The 22,184-nt window shown below is 53.0% G+C and overlaps 8 protein-coding genes across 8 annotated transcripts; 5 read left to right on the forward strand and 3 right to left on the reverse strand.

Moving 5' to 3' along the window:
- Nucleotides 1-11: 11 nt before the first annotated feature.
- On the reverse strand, nucleotides 12-1,911 carry Z517_06991 (uncharacterized protein; the record flags this gene model as incomplete). The annotated part of the gene is made up of 2 exons (XM_013428730.1): nucleotides 12-1,531; nucleotides 1,587-1,911. 2 exons carry the CDS (start codon nucleotides 1,909-1,911, stop codon nucleotides 12-14), a joined length of 1,845 nt encoding a protein of 614 aa, XP_013284184.1.
- A 1,174-nt stretch (nucleotides 1,912-3,085) lies between these two features.
- Z517_06992 (glycogen [starch] synthase) lies at nucleotides 3,086-5,552 on the forward strand (the record flags this gene model as incomplete). Its single annotated transcript, XM_013428731.1, has 7 exons — nucleotides 3,086-3,164; nucleotides 3,217-3,314; nucleotides 3,361-3,636; nucleotides 3,687-4,751; nucleotides 4,803-4,871; nucleotides 4,967-5,391; nucleotides 5,444-5,552. 7 exons carry the CDS (start codon nucleotides 3,086-3,088, stop codon nucleotides 5,550-5,552), a joined length of 2,121 nt encoding a protein of 706 aa, XP_013284185.1.
- Nucleotides 5,553-6,667: 1,115 nt separating this feature from the next.
- On the reverse strand, nucleotides 6,668-9,169 carry Z517_06993 (uncharacterized protein; the record flags this gene model as incomplete). The annotated part of the gene is made up of 7 exons (XM_013428732.1): nucleotides 6,668-7,169; nucleotides 7,270-7,751; nucleotides 7,840-7,894; nucleotides 7,957-8,059; nucleotides 8,114-8,492; nucleotides 8,652-8,939; nucleotides 9,008-9,169. The coding sequence occupies 7 exons, from the start codon at nucleotides 9,167-9,169 to the stop codon at nucleotides 6,668-6,670; spliced, it is 1,971 nt and encodes a 656-aa protein (XP_013284186.1).
- A 690-nt stretch (nucleotides 9,170-9,859) lies between these two features.
- Nucleotides 9,860-12,034, forward strand: Z517_06994 (ribosomal RNA small subunit methyltransferase B; the record flags this gene model as incomplete). Its single annotated transcript, XM_013428733.1, has 1 exon — nucleotides 9,860-12,034. The coding sequence occupies one exon, from the start codon at nucleotides 9,860-9,862 to the stop codon at nucleotides 12,032-12,034; it is 2,175 nt and encodes a 724-aa protein (XP_013284187.1).
- Nucleotides 12,035-14,981: 2,947 nt separating this feature from the next.
- Nucleotides 14,982-16,075, forward strand: Z517_06995 (uncharacterized protein; the record flags this gene model as incomplete). Its single annotated transcript, XM_013428734.1, has 4 exons — nucleotides 14,982-15,247; nucleotides 15,297-15,535; nucleotides 15,593-15,786; nucleotides 15,839-16,075. 4 exons carry the CDS (start codon nucleotides 14,982-14,984, stop codon nucleotides 16,073-16,075), a joined length of 936 nt encoding a protein of 311 aa, XP_013284188.1.
- Nucleotides 16,076-16,691: 616 nt separating this feature from the next.
- Nucleotides 16,692-18,947, forward strand: Z517_06996 (uncharacterized protein; the record flags this gene model as incomplete). Its single annotated transcript, XM_013428735.1, has 1 exon — nucleotides 16,692-18,947. The coding sequence occupies one exon, from the start codon at nucleotides 16,692-16,694 to the stop codon at nucleotides 18,945-18,947; it is 2,256 nt and encodes a 751-aa protein (XP_013284189.1).
- A 10-nt stretch (nucleotides 18,948-18,957) lies between these two features.
- On the reverse strand, nucleotides 18,958-19,721 carry Z517_06997 (uncharacterized protein; the record flags this gene model as incomplete). The annotated part of the gene is made up of 2 exons (XM_013428736.1): nucleotides 18,958-19,389; nucleotides 19,437-19,721. The coding sequence occupies 2 exons, from the start codon at nucleotides 19,719-19,721 to the stop codon at nucleotides 18,958-18,960; spliced, it is 717 nt and encodes a 238-aa protein (XP_013284190.1).
- Nucleotides 19,722-20,080: 359 nt separating this feature from the next.
- Z517_06998 (tubulin alpha chain) lies at nucleotides 20,081-21,796 on the forward strand (the record flags this gene model as incomplete). Its single annotated transcript, XM_013428737.1, has 7 exons — nucleotides 20,081-20,105; nucleotides 20,207-20,247; nucleotides 20,304-20,330; nucleotides 20,383-20,458; nucleotides 20,513-21,043; nucleotides 21,092-21,515; nucleotides 21,568-21,796. The coding sequence occupies 7 exons, from the start codon at nucleotides 20,081-20,083 to the stop codon at nucleotides 21,794-21,796; spliced, it is 1,353 nt and encodes a 450-aa protein (XP_013284191.1).
- Between the last annotated feature and the right edge of the window lie 388 nt (nucleotides 21,797-22,184).

A 22,184-nucleotide genomic window follows, 5' to 3' on the forward strand; every position in this document is an offset into this window, starting at 1 on the left:
ATCGTCCTCCTTCAGCGCGGATCGATCCACACTTCGTGCTCCATTGATCTAAAAGACATACTTCCATGCCACATCGCCCCTTCACTAGCAGGGAAGTATCCCCTTTCACACCGGTCATACTGCACTTTCGGCCTCGTGCGATAGAATTCGTCGAATCGCGAATCCAACGCGTCGCGGAGGCTGTGCACGCTGCCGGCTGGATGGAGGGCCGACCATGGGTATCGACACTCGTCCATTTGGCAAGTTTTGAGTACTAGAAGAAGAGCATCGAGGCGGGACAAGAGGTGCGATATTGTGGTGGTGACGTTGACACTCGAGAGGATTTGTTCGGTACTTGCAAGTGATGTGGCAGAAGACGGTCGGTCACTGAATCCTGCAGCAGGCATAGCCAGATTATAAGATCTGGTTCCTTCAACGTAGATATTGTCCATTTGCCACGGATCTTTAGTCATGTCGTACAGCTCATGCTCGTTGCTACACCACACGGTATAGAGTAGATCATAGCCGTCACCAATGACCCGGAGTGCCTTGTAGGTATGATTGGGATAGAGGACGAAGCCATGTTCTCCCTCCGACATGATGATCCCCCACATTTCTACGTTGACGTGCTCTTGAGGCCATGCTTGCTCCGAATGCAGCGAGTCCAATAGGTGGAACGGTATCACACTGCCATCCAGTTCGTATTGTGCTATCTGTGCATCCGCAACACCTGCGAGACTCAGGAATGTGGGCGCCAGGTCGATGTGCGATGTGACGATTTCTGTAAGATGGCCCTCCGGCACACCAGGTCCTCGTACGATCAACGGAATATTTATGTCTTCCTCAAATGCACACTGCTTTCCGGGCTGCCTTCGATGTTGTCCGATGCTATAGCCATTGTCAGTCGAGAAGAAAAGATAGGTATTCTCCAACATGTCAGCTCGTTCCAAGTGGTCCACCACGCCACCAATCATTTCATCCACAGCCTGCAGTGCACGAAGGCGGTTGCGGTACCACTCATCGTTGTAATCGAGGTTCGATTGATTCTGCTTGGCTAATGTGAGGATCCAGGAAGCACCACTCGACACATCGGGGTTGAAGTTGGGAGTTCGAGGGACTCTTGTGTCCTGGAAGAGACTTCTGTGGCGCGGGGCAGGTCGAGGCATAGATTGCTCTGCTGTGTTGTTGTTGAAATGGACGTTACTGTGCGGAGCTGTTGGCGCGATGGTGAGGAAGAAGGGTCGATCCGCCTCAATTGCATCGTCGAGAAAGCCAAATGCCTTCTGCGCCATCACATCCGTGGAGTATTCACCTTGATAGCTTGTAGGAGGATCCTTGTTCCGTTGAAAAGTGGCATTGTAATACTCGTACGTGTAGGGGTCAAGTAGGAAATCGGAACCAGTCCACCCTGCTGCATGCGGCTTGTCGTAGTTGGACGTGCTCTGAGCATTGAACAGCTTGCCCACATAGTAGGTATCATAACCAGCTTCCTGAAGCCAAATAGGCAAGTATGCGTCGTTGAAGCCCTGACTGACAAACTTTGGATATCCACCTGCTTTTGGTGAGTCTTGTGCGCGACGTCAAAGATGAGAAAGGACAGGATTGACCCCAGGGAGGATGTAAGTCGGTTACATTGGTGTTATGAGCAGCCTTGCCAGTCCACATGCTGACTCTGGATGGACAACACAAAGCCACTGTGCAGTAATGTCTTCGGAAGGAAGTCCCATGGTCACCCACGTGCTGTTTTAGAAGGGGCATATACGAGAGGGAGTCCATATGGAGGTCTTGGTCATCGGTCAAAATGAAGATGAGATTCAGCTTTCTGGCATACTGCGCAATGGGTTGCTGCTTCAAGCTATTAGCAATGCTATCCCACGACGCTAGCATCAAGCACCAGATCAGTGTCCATCGTGAAACGCTCCTCTCCGCCATGATACTCGGTGTTCACGGACAAAAGGGTTGCTGTCATAGAGGGCAGCGTAACATCTCGTCCGCATCGAACGATCGCTTCAATCCTCCGAGATGTGCTGGGAAACTTGAAGACTGAGGTCCTGTGGGCGGAGATGCAACCGAGAAGGTGAGCGACATGATTGGAGCTATTGTGCCGAGTAGAGCAAATCCGTCAGCATAGCAACACAACCATCTCACATGTTTTCCAAGGTATTGGGGTGTTTGAGAAAGAATGGGCCTCGCAGGCGAGGAGGCGAGACAGAATGCGGGGCAAAAAGCTCCTGCAAGAAGGTTGGGGGGAGCAATTTCCCTCAATCAGAAGCGGCATAGGGGCTGGAGAGTGGATTAGTGGGCATCGAGTGGGTGCCCACAGATGTGGCCAGGGGAGTCAGTGGTACTGCTGGGCCTCGATAGCCCCGGCTTTGGGCCTAACAGCTGGGCTATCTAGGCCTTGCTAGGCCCAATCTGGGAGGCCGTAACCCTAAATGACGTGCAATCCGTCATTGTGCATTTCCCACAGGTGCCAGGTGCGGTCGCCGTGCCAAAGAGAGCTTCAACCCACCGTTCAAAAAGTAATAGTCGTATGATTCTCCTCAATGCCGTCATGTCCCTACCATTATCCCATCTCTTGAAAGTGACAAGCAGCATAATTTTCCATCCAACCTTTGTTGTCCTCACATTGGATTTCTGTGCCTGCTGTCACCTGGAATAAACTTCAGAAAAGCTGTACTGTTGCTGGAATTTCAGTTTCGATAAAAAGCCACGAACTGGATCTTTTTGCTTCCCTTGTCTTGCAGTGGAGCTTCCCTACTTTCATCCACACACGCCCTGCCCCCAGAGATCGCTTGCTGTGGTGCCATCGTCCCAGCCTGCCTCAATTTCTTTTCAACAGTTGCCTTCGTAACGCCATTCACGGATTGCCATCTCCTGTATTTCTTCTTGCCAGCGGGAATTGTTGACTCGAGCTTATCACGAGAGCTCGGCAACCCCCTCACCTTCACCTTTCGACCTCTTACCCTCCTATCGTTAAGCTGTGAATCCTACCTGCAAGCTTCCGCAGGCTGTGGGGTAAGCTCTCGTCTGCGTTTTCCGCCCAATCGATAAACACCACGGACCTTGTTCTGTCAACAAAGGCACACGAAACAGGACCGGCAACATGAACGGCGAAACGGAAAAGAAGAGGGATATTAAAAACCATCTGCTCTTCGAAGTTGCAACCGAGGTTGCCAATCGAGGTACGATCACCAGCCAATCTGTTTACATGACGCATGTGCTAATCCAGACCAGTGGGTGGCATCTACTCAGTGCTCAAGTCTAAAGCGCCCGTGACAACAGCAGAATATGGCGACCGGTATACGCTCATCGGTCCTCTCAACAAGAACTCGGTAAGCAGGACGAAAATTGAATGCAGGCATGAGCTAACCGTTGCAGGCCGCAGTTGAAGTTGAAACCCTGGATCCGCCACCGGGCCCTCTTCGAGATACCATTTCATCTATGCAGGAACGCGGGATCGAGCTCATGTACGGCCGTTGGCTTATCGAAGGCGCTCCGAGGGTACTCCTCATCAATACTGGGACTGGTTACCGGTGGTTGGATGAATGGAAAGGTGACCTATGGTCCGCCGCTGGTATCCCTTCTCCTGCCGGAGATCATGAGACAAATGAAGCCATCGTGTTTGGATATTTGGTGGCATGGTTTTTGGGTGAAGTAAGTGCTTGAGATGGCGCTAATCTATGCTATCGCTGACGATGATCCAGTTTATCGCTCGTGAGACTGACCGCGCAGTCATTGCCCACTTCCACGAATGGCTCGCCGGGGTCGCCCTACCATTGACCAAGAAACGTCAGATGGACTTGACCACCATCTTCACCACACACGCCACGCTCCTCGGTCGATACCTCTGCGCCGGCTCAGTCGACTTTTACAACAACCTACAATTCTTTGATGTGGATGCAGAGGCAGGGAAACGTGGAATCTACCATCGATACTGCATTGAACGAGCATCAGCTCACTCTGCCGACGTCTTCACGACTGTTTCCCATATCACCGCCTTTGAGAGCGAGCATCTGTTGAAGCGGAAACCTGACGGGGTCCTCCCCAATGGTCTGAATGTTAAGAAATTCTCCGCTGTCCATGAGTTCCAAAACCTCCACTCGGTACAGAAAGAAAAGATCCACGAGTTCGTACGGGGACACTTCTATGGCTGTCTGGACTTTGACCTGGAGAACACGCTTTACTACTTCACTGCGGGTCGATACGAATATCGGAATAAGGGTGTGGATATGTTCATTGAATCGCTGGCGAGACTGAACTATCGCATGCAGAGCGCAGGCAGCAAGACAACAATTGTGGCATTTTTGATCATGCCAGCGCAGACAACATCCCTCTCGGTCGAGTCGCTCAAAGGCCAAGCTGTGACAAAGTCTTTGGCCGACACTGTTTCCAACATTCAGCATGGAATTGGTCGGAGGTTGTTCGAAAGGGCTGTTCACTGGAAGGAGGGAGATCCAATGCCTGACGACAAGGAGCTCATCACTCCAGCTGATCGGGTTTTGCTTAGACGGCGACTCTTTGCCATGAAACGCCACGGTCTTCCGCCCATTGTCACCCACAACATGGTTAATGATTCTGAGGATCCAGTCCTGAATCAACTGCGCCGCGTCCAACTCTTCAATAACACACACGACCGTGTCAAAGTCGTCTTCCATCCAGAGTTCTTGAACTCTGCGAACCCAGTTTTGTCCCTGGACTATGACGACTTTGTTCGAGGTACTCACCTCGGCGTCTTTGCTTCCTATTACGAACCCTGGGGTTATACACCTGTAAGTATTAGCTCATATACTTGTGAGCAATCGACGCTAATTGTTCAACAGGCGGAATGTACAGTCATGGGAGTGCCGTCAATTACCACTAACCTCTCTGGCTTCGGTTGTTATATGGAGGTAAGTGCTCAGGAAAAGTAGGAGCATCGTTACAGACTCAACTACTCGAACATGTGCCTCTACTTATCGGCGACTGCGGCTAATATTTGATCCAGGAGCTTATCGAGAACTCCTCGGACTACGGGATCTACATTGTAGATCGTCGTACTAAGGGTGTGGACGAATCAGTCAATCAACTGACCGACTACATGTTCGAATTCGCCAATAAATCCCGGAGGCAACGGATTAATCAGCGAAATCGCACCGAGCGCCTCAGCGATCTTCTAGACTGGAAACGAATGGGCATGGAATATGTCAAGGCTCGACAGCTTGCCTTACGCCGCGCATATCCTGCTTCCTTCACGGACGCCGACGAGTTCGATGATATCATCGGCGGCACGGAACAGAAGATCTCTCGACCACTCTCTGTGCCAGGATCGCCTCGGGATCGAACTGGTATGATGACGCCAGGTGATTTCGCTTCATTGCAAGAGGGCAAAGAGGGTCTAAGCACGGAAGATTACATCGCATGGAGGTTGCCGTAAGTTTGGCTGCCTTGATACGTCTTGAACATGGACTGACCCATATCATAGTGAGGAAGAGGAACCCGATGACTACCCGTTCCCACTGACGCTGAAGATGAAGAAGAGCTCTGGGCCCAACTCTCCGGCACCCCTCGTGGGGCCTGTAAACGGCCAGTAACTAACTCTCCCACACTTTTGAGGACACGGTAGACAGAATGAAGGGTTGGATACCCAGTCTGATCGACAATAGCACAAGATTTCGGATCAGGTGGAGGAATGAGAGCATCCTTTGGCACGAGGCCTGGACGATAGCGACGAAAAAGAAGAAGTTAATAATTTGAGGCCAGGGACATTTGCATTTTTCTGCCGGAAGCGTTATTGAGATGATCGGTCTTAATGGAGTGATGACCGTCTACTGTCATCATATACGGTTACTGTCTGCCTCTCTACAACTCTCATCCAGCACTGGGATACTCCATCTTCCTCATAGCAGCCATTCAATCAAGCAATCCATCAGATCATCCGTCCTACTATCCTTCCATCCAGTCACCCATCCTACTAGCCATTCATCATCCATCCATCATCTCCTCTATCGGTCCGGTCCTGCATCAGATCCTCCATATCACTACCGTTCCTGGAACATCGATGAGCCAAGTCAACCTCCTCTTTACCTATCCCATCATATCCTCCATCAGTCTACCCATGCTGTTGGAATCGGATCCAACGTACTGCTATCCATCGATCCATCTTGCTGTACACCCTCCAGATCCATCCATCATTGTCGCCATCGTTCTGTCAACCAGTCCATTGTCGAATCGTCCGTTCCTCTGTTTGTCCATTGTTCCACCTGATATACTCTGCATCGACTCATCGATCCGCCATCAGTCATCCATCTGTCCTTCTATTCCCGTGGTCGTCACCGATCCTTTTGCTCTTCCACACAGCCATTCATCGACCCATCAGTCCATCAACCACTCAGCACCATATCTGTCTATCTGTCTATCTGTCTGTCATCAAGTCATCTATCCTTCTAGCTATACATCCATGTATGTATTCACGGACCAATCACATCACACCCTCATCAATCGAGTAGCGCTTTAAGTACCATATTCCTCCTCAATATATAGTGCGTCTATGCGACGCCTGAGGTACCTCGATTCGAGCCACCAAACTTATACTTCGGTAACAAACGAGGCACATCATTCCATCCATACCGTACTGCTCATACTACCTCTCTGGGTACAGTCCTCCCACCAATGAACCCTGCCAGGAGTCGCTGCGATACGCAGTTCGTCAGCTCCAGCTCGGAGCGATAGGGTCCCCGGCGGCGAACGAATCGGTGTTCAGCCTCCTGGGCAGGCCAAACGGATTTCCCAGAACTTCAATCGCATGCTGCATGGCCGGTATAGCGGCTGTGCGGATCGGCGGCGGCAACGCACTGGGTTCGCCGGTAATGCCTTGGTATTGCTGGGCTCCTGGGGACCACCCTCGCATGCCTGCCGTGGTGGGTGGACTGGTGGCAGCATCCGCATGTGGATTTTCGAGTAGATCGTAGATTCCGCTCTTCGGTCGACTGCTGGATTCGGTACTAGCTAGTCGCTGAAGATCCTGGTGCAGTGGTCGGACGATCTGGAGCAACGAGTTTGCCACACGGTCCACAACACTGCAACTGGCGAGCATATTAATGCATTCCTGGGACCCAGAGAGGTAGACCTGAACACTATCTCTCTGATCGTATAAGAGTCGCTGAGCGGCCGCGAAGAGGAGAACGCTGCATGCGCTAAACGCCTGACCACTGGCAGGATCAAGGGAAAAGAAGGTATTATTAGCCCTCATCTTTTCTGGTTTCTGCAGATATTCAGTTCATTTTGATATCTGGGACTGGGAGAACTTACACGCAGAGCCAACAGGTGCGACGCTTTTGCTTCGTGTACCCAAGCACCTCAAAGAGATGGACACACAGTTCCGCAGCCTCGACACACTCTCTTTGAATGCTCTCACCCTGCCTGGGCGTTCCATCAAGCGTCCATCGCCTCGTCATTCGACAGTTGGCCATTTCCACCAGCAGTCGTCTCTGGAGCATCATCTTGGCCCCCAGAAACATCACATGTACGAGAATAAGGCTATGACGGTGCGGCTCTGGAAGCCCGGTCCCGTGGCCCGGGGGGACGAGCGCATCCAGTCTCATTGAATCGGGTAGTTTCTCCTGCCACTCACCTAATATCCTTGAATGCTTCTCAACCACGGAAAACACTGCTGAAGTCGGCTTGTCGACATCCTGCATGATCCCTGCCACCATCAAACCAATCGTACATACTTCGGCTTGGATGCGGTTCTCGGTTCTTGGTTGGGCTTCGATAATCTCTTGGCTCGCAAGCTGGCAATGGCTTAGCTATTGATTTTTCTCTCTCTTTCTCTCCATTTCAGAAGGAAGATTCCGTCAAAACTCGCAAAACCAAACTCACCTCGGCCTCGTCGTGACTGAGATCAGGCTGGTATCCGAGGGTCGAAGCAAGCCAGCTATACGAGGTTAGTGTGGACCAGGGGAAAAAAAAATTACGAGCAACACAGATCTCACTCACCACTCCATAAAGACAAGCGATCGGTAGACTTTCCGGTAGGCGACCCAGGGCAAGATATCTTGCTGCTGCAGACGTGCCCAACGTGCCAGTCTCAATCCAGAAGCTTCAGCCAATATCAGCCGTCCCAGATCCCGGAAATTCCCGGATTAGGCCTTACCGATCGATAAACGAGCGCTCGTGCGCTTGGTCAAAGATGAAACGATGCCGAGACACAGAAGCACTCTCATGCCTCGCAGAAACTGTGACTCGATACAGTCACTCATATAAATCGTGGCGGTCTGGAACAAGGCGTCCAAGACCGGTCCGTCCAACTTGTCGCCATCATAGTGGCTCCCGACTGCGGCCACGGCGCAGAGTTCGCATAGGGTCGCATTGTCGACGGCTTCGTGGGTTCGGTATACCCTGTTCAGGAGGTCGTCCATCTCTTGTTTTTCGTAGATATAGAATAATGTATAGGTGCTGCCAAAGAATGCTCTGATGCCGTACTGTATCAGGTGTTCCGGTGGAGGGTCATGGACCGTGTAGACGCGTGCAGCCTGATGATAGATTAGCGCGCCGGACCTGGACAAAAATTTCAGCTTCAAGGACAGCCTTTGTTGCTCACAGCCTGCACCTCTGACCATAAAAAGAGAAACACCCCGTCCCAGAGGCCCCAGAGGGAAACCCCTTGTGAACGAAGGCACATTCCCGCTTACCGGAGCATTGAATTCCCCCTCCCTCTCCCGTGCCTGCGTCCATTCAGCCAACCCCTCACTGCCCAGAGATTGAGGTGGGTTAGTCCTCATCCTCCTCAGCAGGTCGTACGCCTCCTCCTCGGATCGCTGCGTCAGAACGTTGATAATGTTTTCGACCTTCCGGACTCGCTCTTGCAGAGCGTCCGTCTCGTTCGCCCTCAACTTGCCTCTCCGGCGGTCGACATCGGAGTAGACACATAGCGTTCCTCGCGCTACGCAGGCTGAGCAGGTGGGATGGGCGTTGTCACACTTGAAAAGCAGGGGTCAACAGTTCATGTCCTTCTTTGTTTTTCCTTTCATCAACAGGTTGGGCAAACCTTGGAGCGCTTGGCACGGCACGGCTGGCATGCCTGAGTGACATATTTTCTAGCCTCGGGCGACGTGACGTCCCCGGAGCCCGAAGGCTGAGCGACTGAGGGCTGCGACGATGTCGATGCTTCGGAGACGTTGGAGGGGGACAGGCCGGTCCTCTGTGACATAGTGGTAACGTATACTGGAGGCGCTCTGGACGACGCGTAGCCAGGGGGTTTGGTTTTTTTTTTTTTTTTTGGTGGAGGGGGAGGTGAGGGTTGTTTGGGATAGAGAAATTGAACACGGACCTGAACCGACAAGGGCCGTGGCACCACCTCTTCTCAAGGAATTGGAATTACTAGGCCGTCACACTGTGGTCAAGGTTTGGCCCGTACCCATTCCGCAAGAGAAGCAGTCCATCCCTGCCCGGCATCAGGTCCACTGGCCAAAGCCTTCCGAACAAGGGACGTTCCAGCCTGAAGAGAAGTGTAAATTTTGATTTGCCTACCGTTCAGCTGGGACAGACTTGGTAGATAGGGTCGCCTTGGTGTGCTTGGTGTGGATCTCGTCTGTGGAGGGGTCGGGTTCTTTTCGGGAGCGGGGATGGCCGCCCCTTGGGATCGCTTATAGCCTTCTAACTTTGCTAGCGCGCCCAGTGACCAATTATCGGGGGAAATCTCCCTCGCTACCACCACGCTAGACAAACGTTCGGTATAATTCATTACGAGTCAGGGCCGCTAGCCACGACATCCTTGTACGGATACGACGGACACGATGCACTAACTCTAAATTTGTGCGTGACCAAAATTTCTCTCTAAATTTCATACCTCGCTGCACCCCAACCCCAAATAAAGAAAAACCTCCTCCCTCCCAAAGCAATGGGCGTGGGACGCCGCATGAGAAAGCAGGGTCCCCCAGCGACTCTGGAGGAATTGGGCCTCAATCTGAAGCGTAAATCCGCCAGCGAAGAGCCCAACAAACCCGCCCGGAAAAGGAGGAAGTCGGAGGAGAAACCGCAGCTGACTGCAAATGCCTCAAAGAAACTCGTCAACCTCGACCGAGCCTCTCGGAATGACCCTCCTCCTCCTCCTACGGTGTCAGCGAAGACAGGTGCACGGAAAAAAGTCAAACTGGTAAACAACGATGCGCAAATTACTGTGCCGCCTCCGATACCTGCTGGTACCTTCGAGGGAATTGATGGGGACGAGGAGGACGAGGGCGAGGAGAGCGATCTCAATGCCACAGAAGTCGCCCTAAACACTGTCTCGCTGTCGGACCTGGAAGATGAGGACGAAGACGAAGATGACGATGACGAACTGGCACAAGCAGATCTCGATGGGGAAATTTCTGACGACTCCGTCTTCGACTCAGATCAAGAAGAACAACCACGCCGCATGTTCTCCGAGGACGAGGATGAGTCTGATGCCGAAGCCAAGCTCACCGCTGCCAACATCGAAGGTCTTTCGCGAAAGCTCGACCGACAACAGGCGCAGGAGGATGCAGAAGCTCAGCAGGAGTTGGAAGACGCGGCCCTCCAAACAAATATTGCCAAAGACGAAGGCGTGCTCGACTCGGCCACCACACAAGGTCTAGCGCCCGACCTATCCATCATTCGCACAAGGATGACTGAGACGATACGAGTCTTGGGCAACTTCTCACAGCTTGCGGACAAATCGAAGTCGCGAACCGACTATACCGAACAGCTGCTCGCCGACATCTGTACATACTACGGCTACACCCCTTTCCTCGCCGAGAAGCTGTTTTCGCTTTTCACCCCAGCAGAAGCATTCGCCTTTTTCGAGGCCAACGAAACCCCCCGCCCCGTCGTCCTCCGTACAAACACCCTCCGTACTAATCGTCGCACCCTTGCTCAAGCATTGATTAATCGAGGCGTCGTCCTGGAGCCCGTCGGAAAGTGGTCCAAGGTCGGCCTCCAAGTTTTTGAGGCTCCCGTACCGCTGGGTGCAACACCAGAGTACCTTGCCGGACACTATATCCTCCAAGCTGCGTCCTCATTCCTTCCCGTCATGGCCCTCGCCCCGCAACCGAATGAACGAATCCTGGACATGGCTGCCGCGCCCGGTGGAAAGACGACCTATATCTCGGCCTTGATGCGAAATACCGGCGTCGTGTTTGCCAACGATGCCAACCGCCAGCGAGCCAAAGGTCTCATTGGTAACATACACCGGCTTGGATGCAAGAACACCATTGTCTGCAACTACGATGCGCAAAAAGCCTTCCCCAAAATCCTCGGTGGTTTCGACCGTGTGCTTCTGGACGCCCCCTGCTCCGGCACCGGGGTCATTGGCAAAGACCCCAGCGTCAAGACATCCAAAAACGAACGCGATTTCCTGGCCTTGCCGCACCTGCAGAAACAACTCCTCCTGGCAGCCATCGACTCGACCGACCACGCCAGCAAGACGGGCGGGTACATTGTCTACTCGACGTGCTCGGTCACGGTGGAAGAGAACGAAGGGGTCGTGCAGTACATCCTGCGCAAGCGACCCAACGTCAAGATCGTCGACACCGGATTGGGGAGTTTCGGCTCTGAGGGGTTTAAGAGCTACATGAACAAAAAGTTCGACGACCGCATGAACTTGACGCGACGGTACTTCCCCCACCGGGAGAACGTGGACGGGTTTTTCGTGTGCAAGTTGAAGAAGACGGGGCCGACGCCCAAGAACGCCCCGGGACAACAGACCAATGGGGCGGCTGATGGACGAGAGTCACGGTCCTCCGTTGCCGTCAATGGAGACAGGGATGGAGACAGAGACCATGCCTCGGAATCGAACGGCGTAGTGGACGCCGCCGCCGCCGCGTCGGGCGATGATTTCGGCGGCTTCAACGACGACGAAGACAGAGAGCTCATCGAGCGGGCCGAGAAAAAGTGGCTCAAGGCCAGAGGACTCGATCCCAGGGTGGCGGATCGCAAGAAGCAGGGCGAGGACAAGCAGGATCCTCCCAAAAAGAATGGGGTCGTCGTCGGCGGTGGCGTCGAGACCAAACAGAGCAGTAAAAAGTCGAAGGGAAAGGGGGTCAAGGCGAAGAAGTAAATAGCAAGCAGATCCCGCCTCAAAAAAGTCAGTCGATTTCATGTGCTTGTGACAATAGAAAGTATGCATTGACTGCTATGAAAAGCGATAATAATCTGCCTGCCATGCCACCAATGTTCTAGCCGCTTGTGCACTCTTCTTTCTCCCCTATGAGCCCACATCCAAAAGACGTCCACGCCGGATGGACTCTGATGGCAGAATGGTTTCTTCAATGGGCTCGCGGGAGACGATAGCTCATGTGTCGTCAAACAGAGCCTCACTGCCGTTCACTACCCTTGATCCACTCGGTCCACTAGAATTAGACAAGCCGCAGTCAGCCCGGATCACAGAGGCGGAGAATTGAGGCCAAGGGGGAAATAGCATGTATTGCAAGGAGTCTACATCTTCGCCATCTGTCTGCGAACGCCAGTAATAATATGACAACGACGAAAAAAGGGGATTTGGACTCACAGTTTGTCAACTTCCAAATCACGCCACCCGCTATTGCCGTTGACGCGACGATCACGAACGTTGCGGTGCACACCATGCGTAAGAGGATTCTGTGGCGAAAGACGATGGTGTGCCAGGACTTTGAGGAGGGCTGGTCCTCCCAGTCGTGGTGGGACCCCGGCTGAGAAGCATGCGACATGTCCAGGCGTGGCCGCGTCGAGTCCACCGTGCTGGAGTCAGGTTTCGAGGGGGAAGAGATTGAGGATGGACAATCGCGCGGACTTGATGTGGTGGCTACGGGCAGACAACTCTTGACCGGTCCACCAGGACCTCGAGACTCTAGATACTGGCACTGGTGGATCGCGCGCTCGAAGCTGTCCATCTCCCTTACTCTATTTGGCGTAAAAGCGCAGCATTTCCCGACGTCCAAAGCAGAGGAATTGGTTGCTGGAAGGTTCTGGTCCTGACATTTTAGACGGACAGGAGGCTGATCGGGGATAGCGCAGACATCGGAGCAATCTTTCGTGGCCACGCAAGACTGTGCAGCAGAGGAACAGAGGTCTGGACAGGGACATAACGCCGCGTCACAAGGAGATGCCTGTGTCGCCCCTCCGCTGGGAGATATCAATGAGGACCTCAAATGCTCTGGAAGCGACTTAAAGACGTCGTCTGAAAACCGGTCGAGTCGAGAACAATGGCTGGGGGCCGGCAGGCGGTACGCGCTGGGAGGAGGAATCGCGAGGGGTGAGAGGATAATTGTTGGGCGGATGTTTGTTAGTGAAGTCTTTGGCCTCGGCGGCCGCGGAGGAGGTGAGCGTGGGAATCGAGCTTGAGGAGATGCGGGCACGGAGGACTCAGAAAGCGAAGGCCGTTCTTGCGAAGTCTGTGAAGTATGGTTCGAGGTACGTTTGGGATACTGCGCAGTTAATGAAGACATCACTTGGACAAGGCTCTGGGCGAAGTTTGCGCGAAATAGGGGAATGATCGGTCGGTACCTGGTCCAACTCGATGTACTGCTGGGTACTTCCTGCTGATTAGAAGCATTTTGAAGGAAGGAAACCTGTGCAGGTAGAGGAAGAGTAGACGGGGGACATCTGTCCCCCATCTTGATAGGATGAATGGGCATCACGGAACGCAACAGCAAGCGAAGAATGTGCGACAACTTCGTAATGAGAGGACGAGATAGCCAGAGAACCAAGAGCAATCGGTCGGTAACACAGCATCAAACCTTTGCTGACTTCAGATTGGTGCCACGAAGTCAACGGCAAGCCGCATGGCCGGTGTCGATCTCGACTGGCAGCTGGCGGGCCGAGAGATGGGCTTGCAGAAGTCGTGAAAGGGCTTCCCTTCCTTCGCTGGGGTTGCTTGATGGGTGTGTTTCAATTTGTCTTGGTCCCGCAGCCTGATCTAAGGCTGGGTGGTTGCAGAGCATCGATGATTGTCTTGCAAAGCACGATTCCGCCCCAATGACCAAGATTGTACACCTGATTTGATTTTCCTTGCAGTAGATGTCACCGACTCGGTGAGGACGGCATCGTTGAGACCGACAACCTGACTTGTGTGGTTATGAGTTTGCACCTCGTCGCTTCTGTCGACTTCCTCATCCAATCTTTTCTCTGAGAGCGTACAGTTCAAAGACGAGTGGTGGCCAATCATTTGTTTGTACCGTATATGCAGCATCGTGACGGATTACGAGAGACAGGTCAAGCATGATGATGAAGGTGAATATAATCTGATCTGCTTCGCCATGATCGGAAGCAATTGCTGGAGGGAAGATAGATCAGCCCACATCATGGAGGAACAGCGGAGCATTCCGTCCTGGTTAATAATGGTTCGTGGTGCGATCGGGTATGTCAGAGGCCCGTACTAGACAGTCACACCACAGAAAGACCAGAGCTTTGAGCATTTGTGCGCGTCGACAATATCAGAACGAGGTGTGGATGGGTAGAGGTAGACGTGAGTGCGCGTCCCGAAACTGGCAGCCGACGGGGCAGCGTCGAGCACCTGACGGCACAGTCTGCTTCCGAAGTTCAAACGGCGAGGTGAACTAGCCGCATTTGCACAACTAGCGCGGCGAGTCTAACCAGACTCGGCTCTAGCTAAATGGGTTTAGTGGTTAGAAGCAAAAGTCCAGGCGGCGCGAGATCCGATGCAAGGAAGTGTTCGGGGCGGGGTATTGCGGGATGAGCTCGACACCTTCGCGCGAACCTTCGTACACAGTTCCGTATGGATCCTTTGGCCTCAGCCTGCGAGGTTGTCTGGGGTCTGGACTAGGGTTATGGTTCTCCCCGTCCTGAAGCCGATGGTGGCTCTCCACGAAACAAGTCATTGCAATTGCCAATCCTATTTGAATCAGACAGTTCCTCTCTTTTGCACAGAGCATCCTGTCTACTTTCCTCTCGCACAAACTTCAAGCTCGCCACATTCACCGTCAGTGACGCATTGCCTCTACTGTCGCAATCTAGTGCAAGTCCTCCGAGCCACCTGAATCCAACCATCGAATCAAAACTTGTCCAACATGAACGGCAACAACAAATCCGGCGCTGCGCGCTTCGATCCCACCTTCACCCGGAATGTTATCAATGCCATGGGTCCCAAGACTTCCCCTCGGATGCGGGAAGTCATGACCAGCTTGATCACACACCTTCACGACTTTGCTCGCGAGATTGAGTTGACAGTGGAAGAGTGGGATGAGGGTGTTCGTTTGATCAACTGGGCCGGCCAGATGAGCAATGACAGACGGAATGAAGGTCAACTGGTGTGCGATGTTGTCGGCTTGGAAACGTAGGTGAAAACTGAAAAGGGTATGCAAGGGCCTATGCTGACTGTACAGACTCGTGGATGAAATCACATACAAGAAGGCAGCCGAAGCCGCCGATCTGGCCACTCAGAGTGCTATACTTGGTCCCTTCTTCCAGACTGACCACACGATCCGCAAGAAGGGCGACAGCATCTCCACCAATACTCCGCAGGATGCCGAAGTCGTGTATTTGTACGGCCAAGTTGTGGATGCCACTACCAACAAGCCCTTGAGAAATGCTTCAGTCGATGTTTGGCAAGCATCCACAAACGGTCGGTCTATACAATCCCATGTGGTGAGCAAGGGAGTGCTAACGTAGAGCCTTGCAGGGTTGTACGAACAACAGGATGAGAACCAACCAAAGTCGAACTTATGCGGCAAGTTCTACACGGATGAGAACGGAGAGTACGGCTTCTATTGCTTGAGACCAACCCCTTACCCGATCCCGTACGATGGACCAGCGGGTAAACTGCTCCAATTGCTTGACAGACACCCCTACAGACCAGCCCACATCCATTTCATCGTGAGTATTGAAGCCCCGTGCCTCCAGAGATCAGAAAGTGACAGTCGCGCAGGTGTTGGCCGAGGGCTACAAGCCCATCACGACCCAGATTTTCGACAAGGAGAGCAAGTATCTCGACGATGATTCTGTCTTTGCGGTCAAAGACTCCTTGATTGTCGAGTTCATACCCCGACAAGGTGACGAGCAGGCTCAAAAGGAATTGAGATATGACATTAAGATGGCTCCGCTGTCCTCCAAGGGAGAATCCGGCGAAGCGCTAGTGACCGAAGGCATGGGTCGCGGCTTTTAAGGATCACAACGGAGCTGCTGATTATGTCGATGTAGGATGTACAAGCCGTGTATGGGGTATATGACCTGGACGAGAAGAACCCTTAGTCCCAAGCTTATGAGTACTTGGTGGATGCAAGACTTGTGTGTTTTGATACGTAGCAGCGCTCCAGCCACTGAAATCAGCCATTGGCGCCAATGAGCCGAACAAACCACCCCTGCTCGAATACGAGTTCCCGAGTATTATATACTCGGTTGAACATCCCGCCTTTAACTATACACCATGCGTGATTGGGCCGCTTCCCCGCGCCCCCACCGAGAAATCTGGGCACGGAGAACCACCAAAATTAGGGGAGTCACGGGCTGTCTCAGCTCCATTATTCATCGCCCCCCCCCCTCTCTCTCTCCAACTTTTCTTCCCTGCCCGCTTCCGACGGTTCCCAGCAGATGACCGCAACCTCAGATTTCCCAAAACAAACTCCACCTCCTCACGAAAAGGTGCTATATCCGAGTTTTTCTGACCTGGCACCCATCCAAAAAACCCGGAAAGTGAACCCCGTGAGTGAGTCATCGATACACCGCCCGTCACAAGGCTACGAGGCTGGTGATCAGACGAACTCTGAGTGGTCGCATGCCTCATGCCTCGTCCGCGCGTCAAGGACGAAGACCGGAAACGCGTGGCGCGGGCCTGCGACACCTGCAAGCGCAGAAAGGAGAAATGTGACGGACAACAACCTTGCCTGCTCTGCAAGCGCCGTTGCCGCGAGTCTGAATGCATCTTCACCGAGGCCTACTCCAAACGAGGCTCGCAGCGTCAGGGCAGTACCGCGTCATCTCATCCCATCACCCTCAAGGATGCCTTGAACGAGTCCAATGATGCCGAGATCGCCATCGAGTCGCTCCTCACGCTGTCCGGGTCGAGAAGCGCTCCAAAGTCTCCCCAGTACGACAAGGATCCGGATGCACTCGTGTCGAGAGCCCCTGTGCCCAAGCTGGCCAGACTGCTCCGCGATGGTCGCGGCAAGTTCATCTTCGTCGGCGACTCGAGCAACCTGGCGTTTGTCCAGAACATTCGCCGCTTGGTCAAGGCAGAGATAGGAGAGTGTCAACTGACCTCGGACCCGCTGCGACATGCCATGTGCGAGGTCATTCCACCTCCCAAGGCGCCGACGCCGGCGCAGTCGCAACACCCGAAGCCTAGCTTGGCTGAGGCCCAGGATCTGATCAAACATTATCTGCTGGCGTCGAGCGGCGTGATTGACCTCTTCGACCCTGACGATATCACCCACCATCTGTGTGCATGGACGAGCGACCCATCCGCCGAGACGGATTTCAACAGTTCCATATATTATCTAGTCATGGCTATCGGCGCCTTGACGCGCGACGCCGAGGACCTGGATCAGGCAGAATTCTACTTCTCCCGTGGTCGAGAGATCGGAGTCTCGAGTTTCTTGGAGGATCCCAGTGTCCTGACCATCCAGGCCTACGCCTTGATCACGTTCTACATGTTGTCCGCCGTGAGAAGAAACGGCGCATTCATGCTGCTAGGTATTGCCGTCCGAGCCGCGTATGCTCTAGGGTTGCACAGAAGCGACATATCAAACTTGTTCGAGCCGAGAGAAAGGCTCGCGCGCGAGCGAGTGTGGAAGAGTCTGCGCGTCCTCGACCTCTACATGAGCGGCTCACTCGGCCGACCGCCAGCGACATCCGAAGTAGACGGTGGAAGTGTGTCTTGGAACCGCTCCACCAGAGACTATGAAGATATCCAGATGAACGGACGCAACACCTCGGCAACATTAAGGATATGTTTTATCTTTGAGCGGATATTGAACGAGGTCTATTGTCGTCGGGAAGTATCTGTTCAGCTTGTGGAAAGCATCTCCCGACAATATCGAGACTGGACCATGCAGTTACCGGCAGGTCTGCAAGCCGACAGTCTGGACCAGAAGAGTGGCTCTACTTCCCCAACACTGCGACAGACAATCGGCATCGCCCATTTGAAGGGCGCTTATTATTGGTCGATCATTCTCTTGACCAGACCATTTCTAATCTTCAAGGTGTCCTCGAAGATCAAAGGCCGTTCCGAGGATGACGACGGCGCCGGAAACTCGGTGACAATGACTCTAAGTGAGGCCTGTATTGATGCTGCGTTGAGGAGCATCGAGATTGCGACCGATATTGTTCATACCCCGGGAGTACCCAAGCGACTGTTCATGATTACCAACAGCACATTTATATCGGCTATGGTGATCGGCTTTGCCATCTTTGGCGACTTTGATAAGACGTTCCCGTTGCTCAGCAGCATTGCCCAAGCGGAAGCTATCTTGACAATCATGGCAAAGGATGACATGTCGGCCCGACGACACTTTGAGATCACCAGCTATCTGCGCCTGGCAGCGATTGAGCACATTCGACGGCGAGACCAAATGCAAATGCAGAGGCGCCGACAAGACATCCACAACATTTTTGGTGATCCTATCAACAAGACAAACGGTGCAGGTTCAAGTAAAGCGACTACCGGCAACCACACACCCAGTCAGATTTCGGCCTCAGAAATCGCTCAGACCAACGATGGCACAACGGCGCTGTTTGATGCCGCAGAGGAATCCGGTGACGCCGCGCCACCGTGGCAGCTGCGGTTCGACATGCCGCCAGAGAGTCGCGGCCCTGTGTTGACCACCTCTGGAGTATTGGCGTATAACGGGGAGGAGGCTACTGATCCCATCCCACCTCTGCCACGCACCGATTTCGGACAGATGCCAGAAGCAGATTACCTCTCACCAGATGGGTCCGGAATACCAAGTCTACCATCATACACTGAAGAGTTCCCACTCTTCTCGTTAATGACGGACTTCGATCAGCTGCAGGATCCTTTCTCGATGGTCAGGCCATGACCAGCATCAGTCAAGTTCGTTTTGCTTTTAATTGAACCTGCTGTGTTACAGAGCTGGCCAAGAGCTTTGGAATCCAGGTTGAAAGGAACCATGCGCCCACTGCGATCACGAGGAGATATAGTCCCGTGGGAGCAAGTGACTGGGGCAAGACGTTGAGGACGTATGGGTCTAAGATTATGTCGACGGCCACGGGAGGCACGACCTCCATGAGTGTCTGGTTCAGGCTGAAATAGTCTGCAGCAGCGAGTACCTGGAGGAACAAGAAAGTTGACCCGACATCGCTTGTGCTGGCCTCGGCTTTCCGTTGCAGGAGGCTCCGACTATCTTCGGAGCCAAGCTGTGCATGCCGTGCATAAGCGTAGTCACTCAGTGAGGCCAGGAGGTTGGGCGTTGCAAAGGCATGATCCAGAGAATGCGTATAGAGCCAGAAGGATGTAGGTTGCTGGGGAGAGTCAGCCACGTTCACTACCAGGAAGGACATCCTCCTACAGTTGCCAACCAACATATTCGAATCTCATACCGTCTCCCGGGGCGCAGACCTTCGAGTAAGAACCAGCTCTCAATTCCCTTTGGGAAGTCTGTACTTGGGAAGCTCGCATTGATGTGAGTTCTAACACTTGGATATTGTTCCGACAGGCGTGTCAGAAACAGATTGTCAATACTCGCATCTTGGGGTAGATTGTCAGCCGCAGGAGCAAGGAAAATGACCTTCTCCACATTGGCGAAGGCACAATAAGGCCATAGAAGCCAGACGATGAGAAATGTATAAGCCATTGTGTTGAGAAAATAGGAGATGAAGGATGATGTCGGTGGTTTGTCGTGAATGGCGCAGTTGATTAACGCTTCCGCAGCGGCCACTTGATTGGCTGTAACGCGAACAGGTGGAGTCCCTAGAGACAGCCGTTGTGATTGGCTGCACGGGGCAGGGGACAGGCGGTGAAAGAAAGAGCGCGCTGTCAACAATTGGAAGCCACCCCACAATTGCAAACCACCACTGCACCCACTGCACCCTCTCTCCCCCATCAACAATTGATTCTTCCAATCCTTTGCTTGTCCGTTGACTTGTCTTGCATCTATCCATCTCACATCTTCTCCTTCATCTCCTCCTCATCCCTCTCCGGAACCCTTTCACCATGAGAGAAGTCATCAGCTTGAACGGTACGTGACGATCCAAGCACGCGTCCCTGACCGACCCTTTTGGAAAGCCCCTGTACCAGAGAATTTGTGACCACAAGCTGACCTGCATTTGCAAATTGTAGTTGGCCAGGCTGGCTGTCAAATTGCCAACTCATGCTGGGAGGTAAACAATCTTCCTTATCAAAAGACATCGGCTCGGACAATTACTGATGGTTGCAGCTGTACTGCCTCGAGCATGGAATCCAAGTGGGTGGTGCACCGTTGTCGTTGGCTCCAACCACAAATTGACCTGAACCAGCCCGATGGATACCTTACCGAAGAACGCAAAGCCGCTGATCCAGACCAAGGCTTCAGCACCTTTTTCTCCGAGACGGGTACGGCATCGGAAATCATCCCTATCTCTTCGTTGCTGATTGAGTTTTGCACAGGCAACGGCAAATATGTCCCCCGAACCATCTACTGTGACCTTGAACCCAACGTCGTCGACGAGGTTCGGACCGGCGCCTATCGCAGTCTTTTCCACCCTGAGCAGATGATCACTGGGAAAGAGGATGCTTCAAACAACTATGCCCGAGGACACTACACTGTCGGCAAGGAGTTGATCGATCAAGTGCTGGACAAAGTTCGCCGTGTGGCCGATAACTGCAGTGGCCTTCAGGGTTTTCTCGTGTTCCATTCGTTCGGCGGTGGTACCGGCTCCGGGTTCGGTGCCTTGCTTATGGAACGTCTCTCGGTTGACTATGGCAAAAAGTGCAAGTTGGAGTTCTGCGTCTATCCAGCTCCTCAAGTCGCCACCTCCGTGGTCGAGCCATACAATTCGATCCTCACGACGCACACAACTCTCGAGCATTCTGATTGCAGTTTCATGGTAGACAATGAAGCCATCTACGACATTTGCAGACGCAATCTAGGAATCGAGCGACCCAACTACGAAAATCTGAACAGACTGATCGCCCAAGGTGGGTATCACTCCTCCATTTGGTAAGATCCAGCTGATAAAGAAATAGTTGTGTCCTCCATCACTGCTTCCCTCCGATTTGACGGGTCCCTGAACGTTGATCTCGCCGAGTTCCAGACCAACCTTGTGCCATACCCACGCATCCATTTCCCTCTCGTTGCCTATGCACCCGTTGTTTCGGCGGCAAAGGCGCAGCATGAGGCTCACTCGGTGCAAGAGATCTCGATGTCTTGCTTTGAACCGAACAACCAGATGGTCAAATGCGACCCACGCAACGGCAAATACATGGCCACTTGCTTACTCTACCGCGGAGATGTTGTTCCCAAGGACGTGCACCAGGCTGTCGCTACTCTGAAGACCAAGCGTACAATTCAATTCGTGGACTGGTGCCCGACTGGCTTCAAGATTGGTATCTGCTACCAGCCTCCTCAGATGGTTCCCAACGGTGATCTTGCCAAGGTTAATCGCGCAGTGTAAGTTCCATGTCAATGCACCTTCTATACGTATTTTCTAATATCTTAATAGGTGCATGCTCTCCAACACCACTGCCATCGCCGAAGCGTGGTCTGCCCTGTCTCACAAGTTCGATTTGATGTACTCGAAGCGCGCCTTCGTCCACTGGTACGTTGGTGAGGGTATGGAAGAAGGCGAGTTCTCTGAAGCCCGCGAAGATCTGGCAGCATTGGAGAGAGATTACGAGGAAGTGGCCAGCGACTCCATTGAGGAGGGCGATGAGGGAGAGATGGAGCACTAGTTTTTGTATCTTCCCGCGTTTTGTATCCTCTCCGACCCCGTGAGAGTCTATTGCAAGGAGTGCAGGGAGCAAGCGATATTTCAGAGTTGATCCTGAGTGTCCGTCGACAAAGAATTGGGAGTCAATTGTGTTCTTGAAGATGGTCTCTGTGAGACAAGATGGCATACTGTAGGTTGGCATCCGTGGTGCATAATCGATGCAGCCATTCACACCAAGCATCACCAGTCACTCGTCCAGGCTGACAATTATTCCTTTCATGTTGGCACCTGGTATTTCAGGGGTTGTACTGATGCTCGATCTCAGGTAGATTCAATTCGTATTTACCTAGGTTAACATCCGCCCTCTTGTTTGAGCTTGGAACCACCACCTATGTAGAAACCCCAGTCCA

Source organism: Fonsecaea pedrosoi (assembly GCF_000835455.1).
Source record: "Fonsecaea pedrosoi CBS 271.37 unplaced genomic scaffold supercont1.4, whole genome shotgun sequence".
Classification (NCBI taxonomy): domain Eukaryota; kingdom Fungi; phylum Ascomycota; class Eurotiomycetes; order Chaetothyriales; family Herpotrichiellaceae; genus Fonsecaea; species Fonsecaea pedrosoi.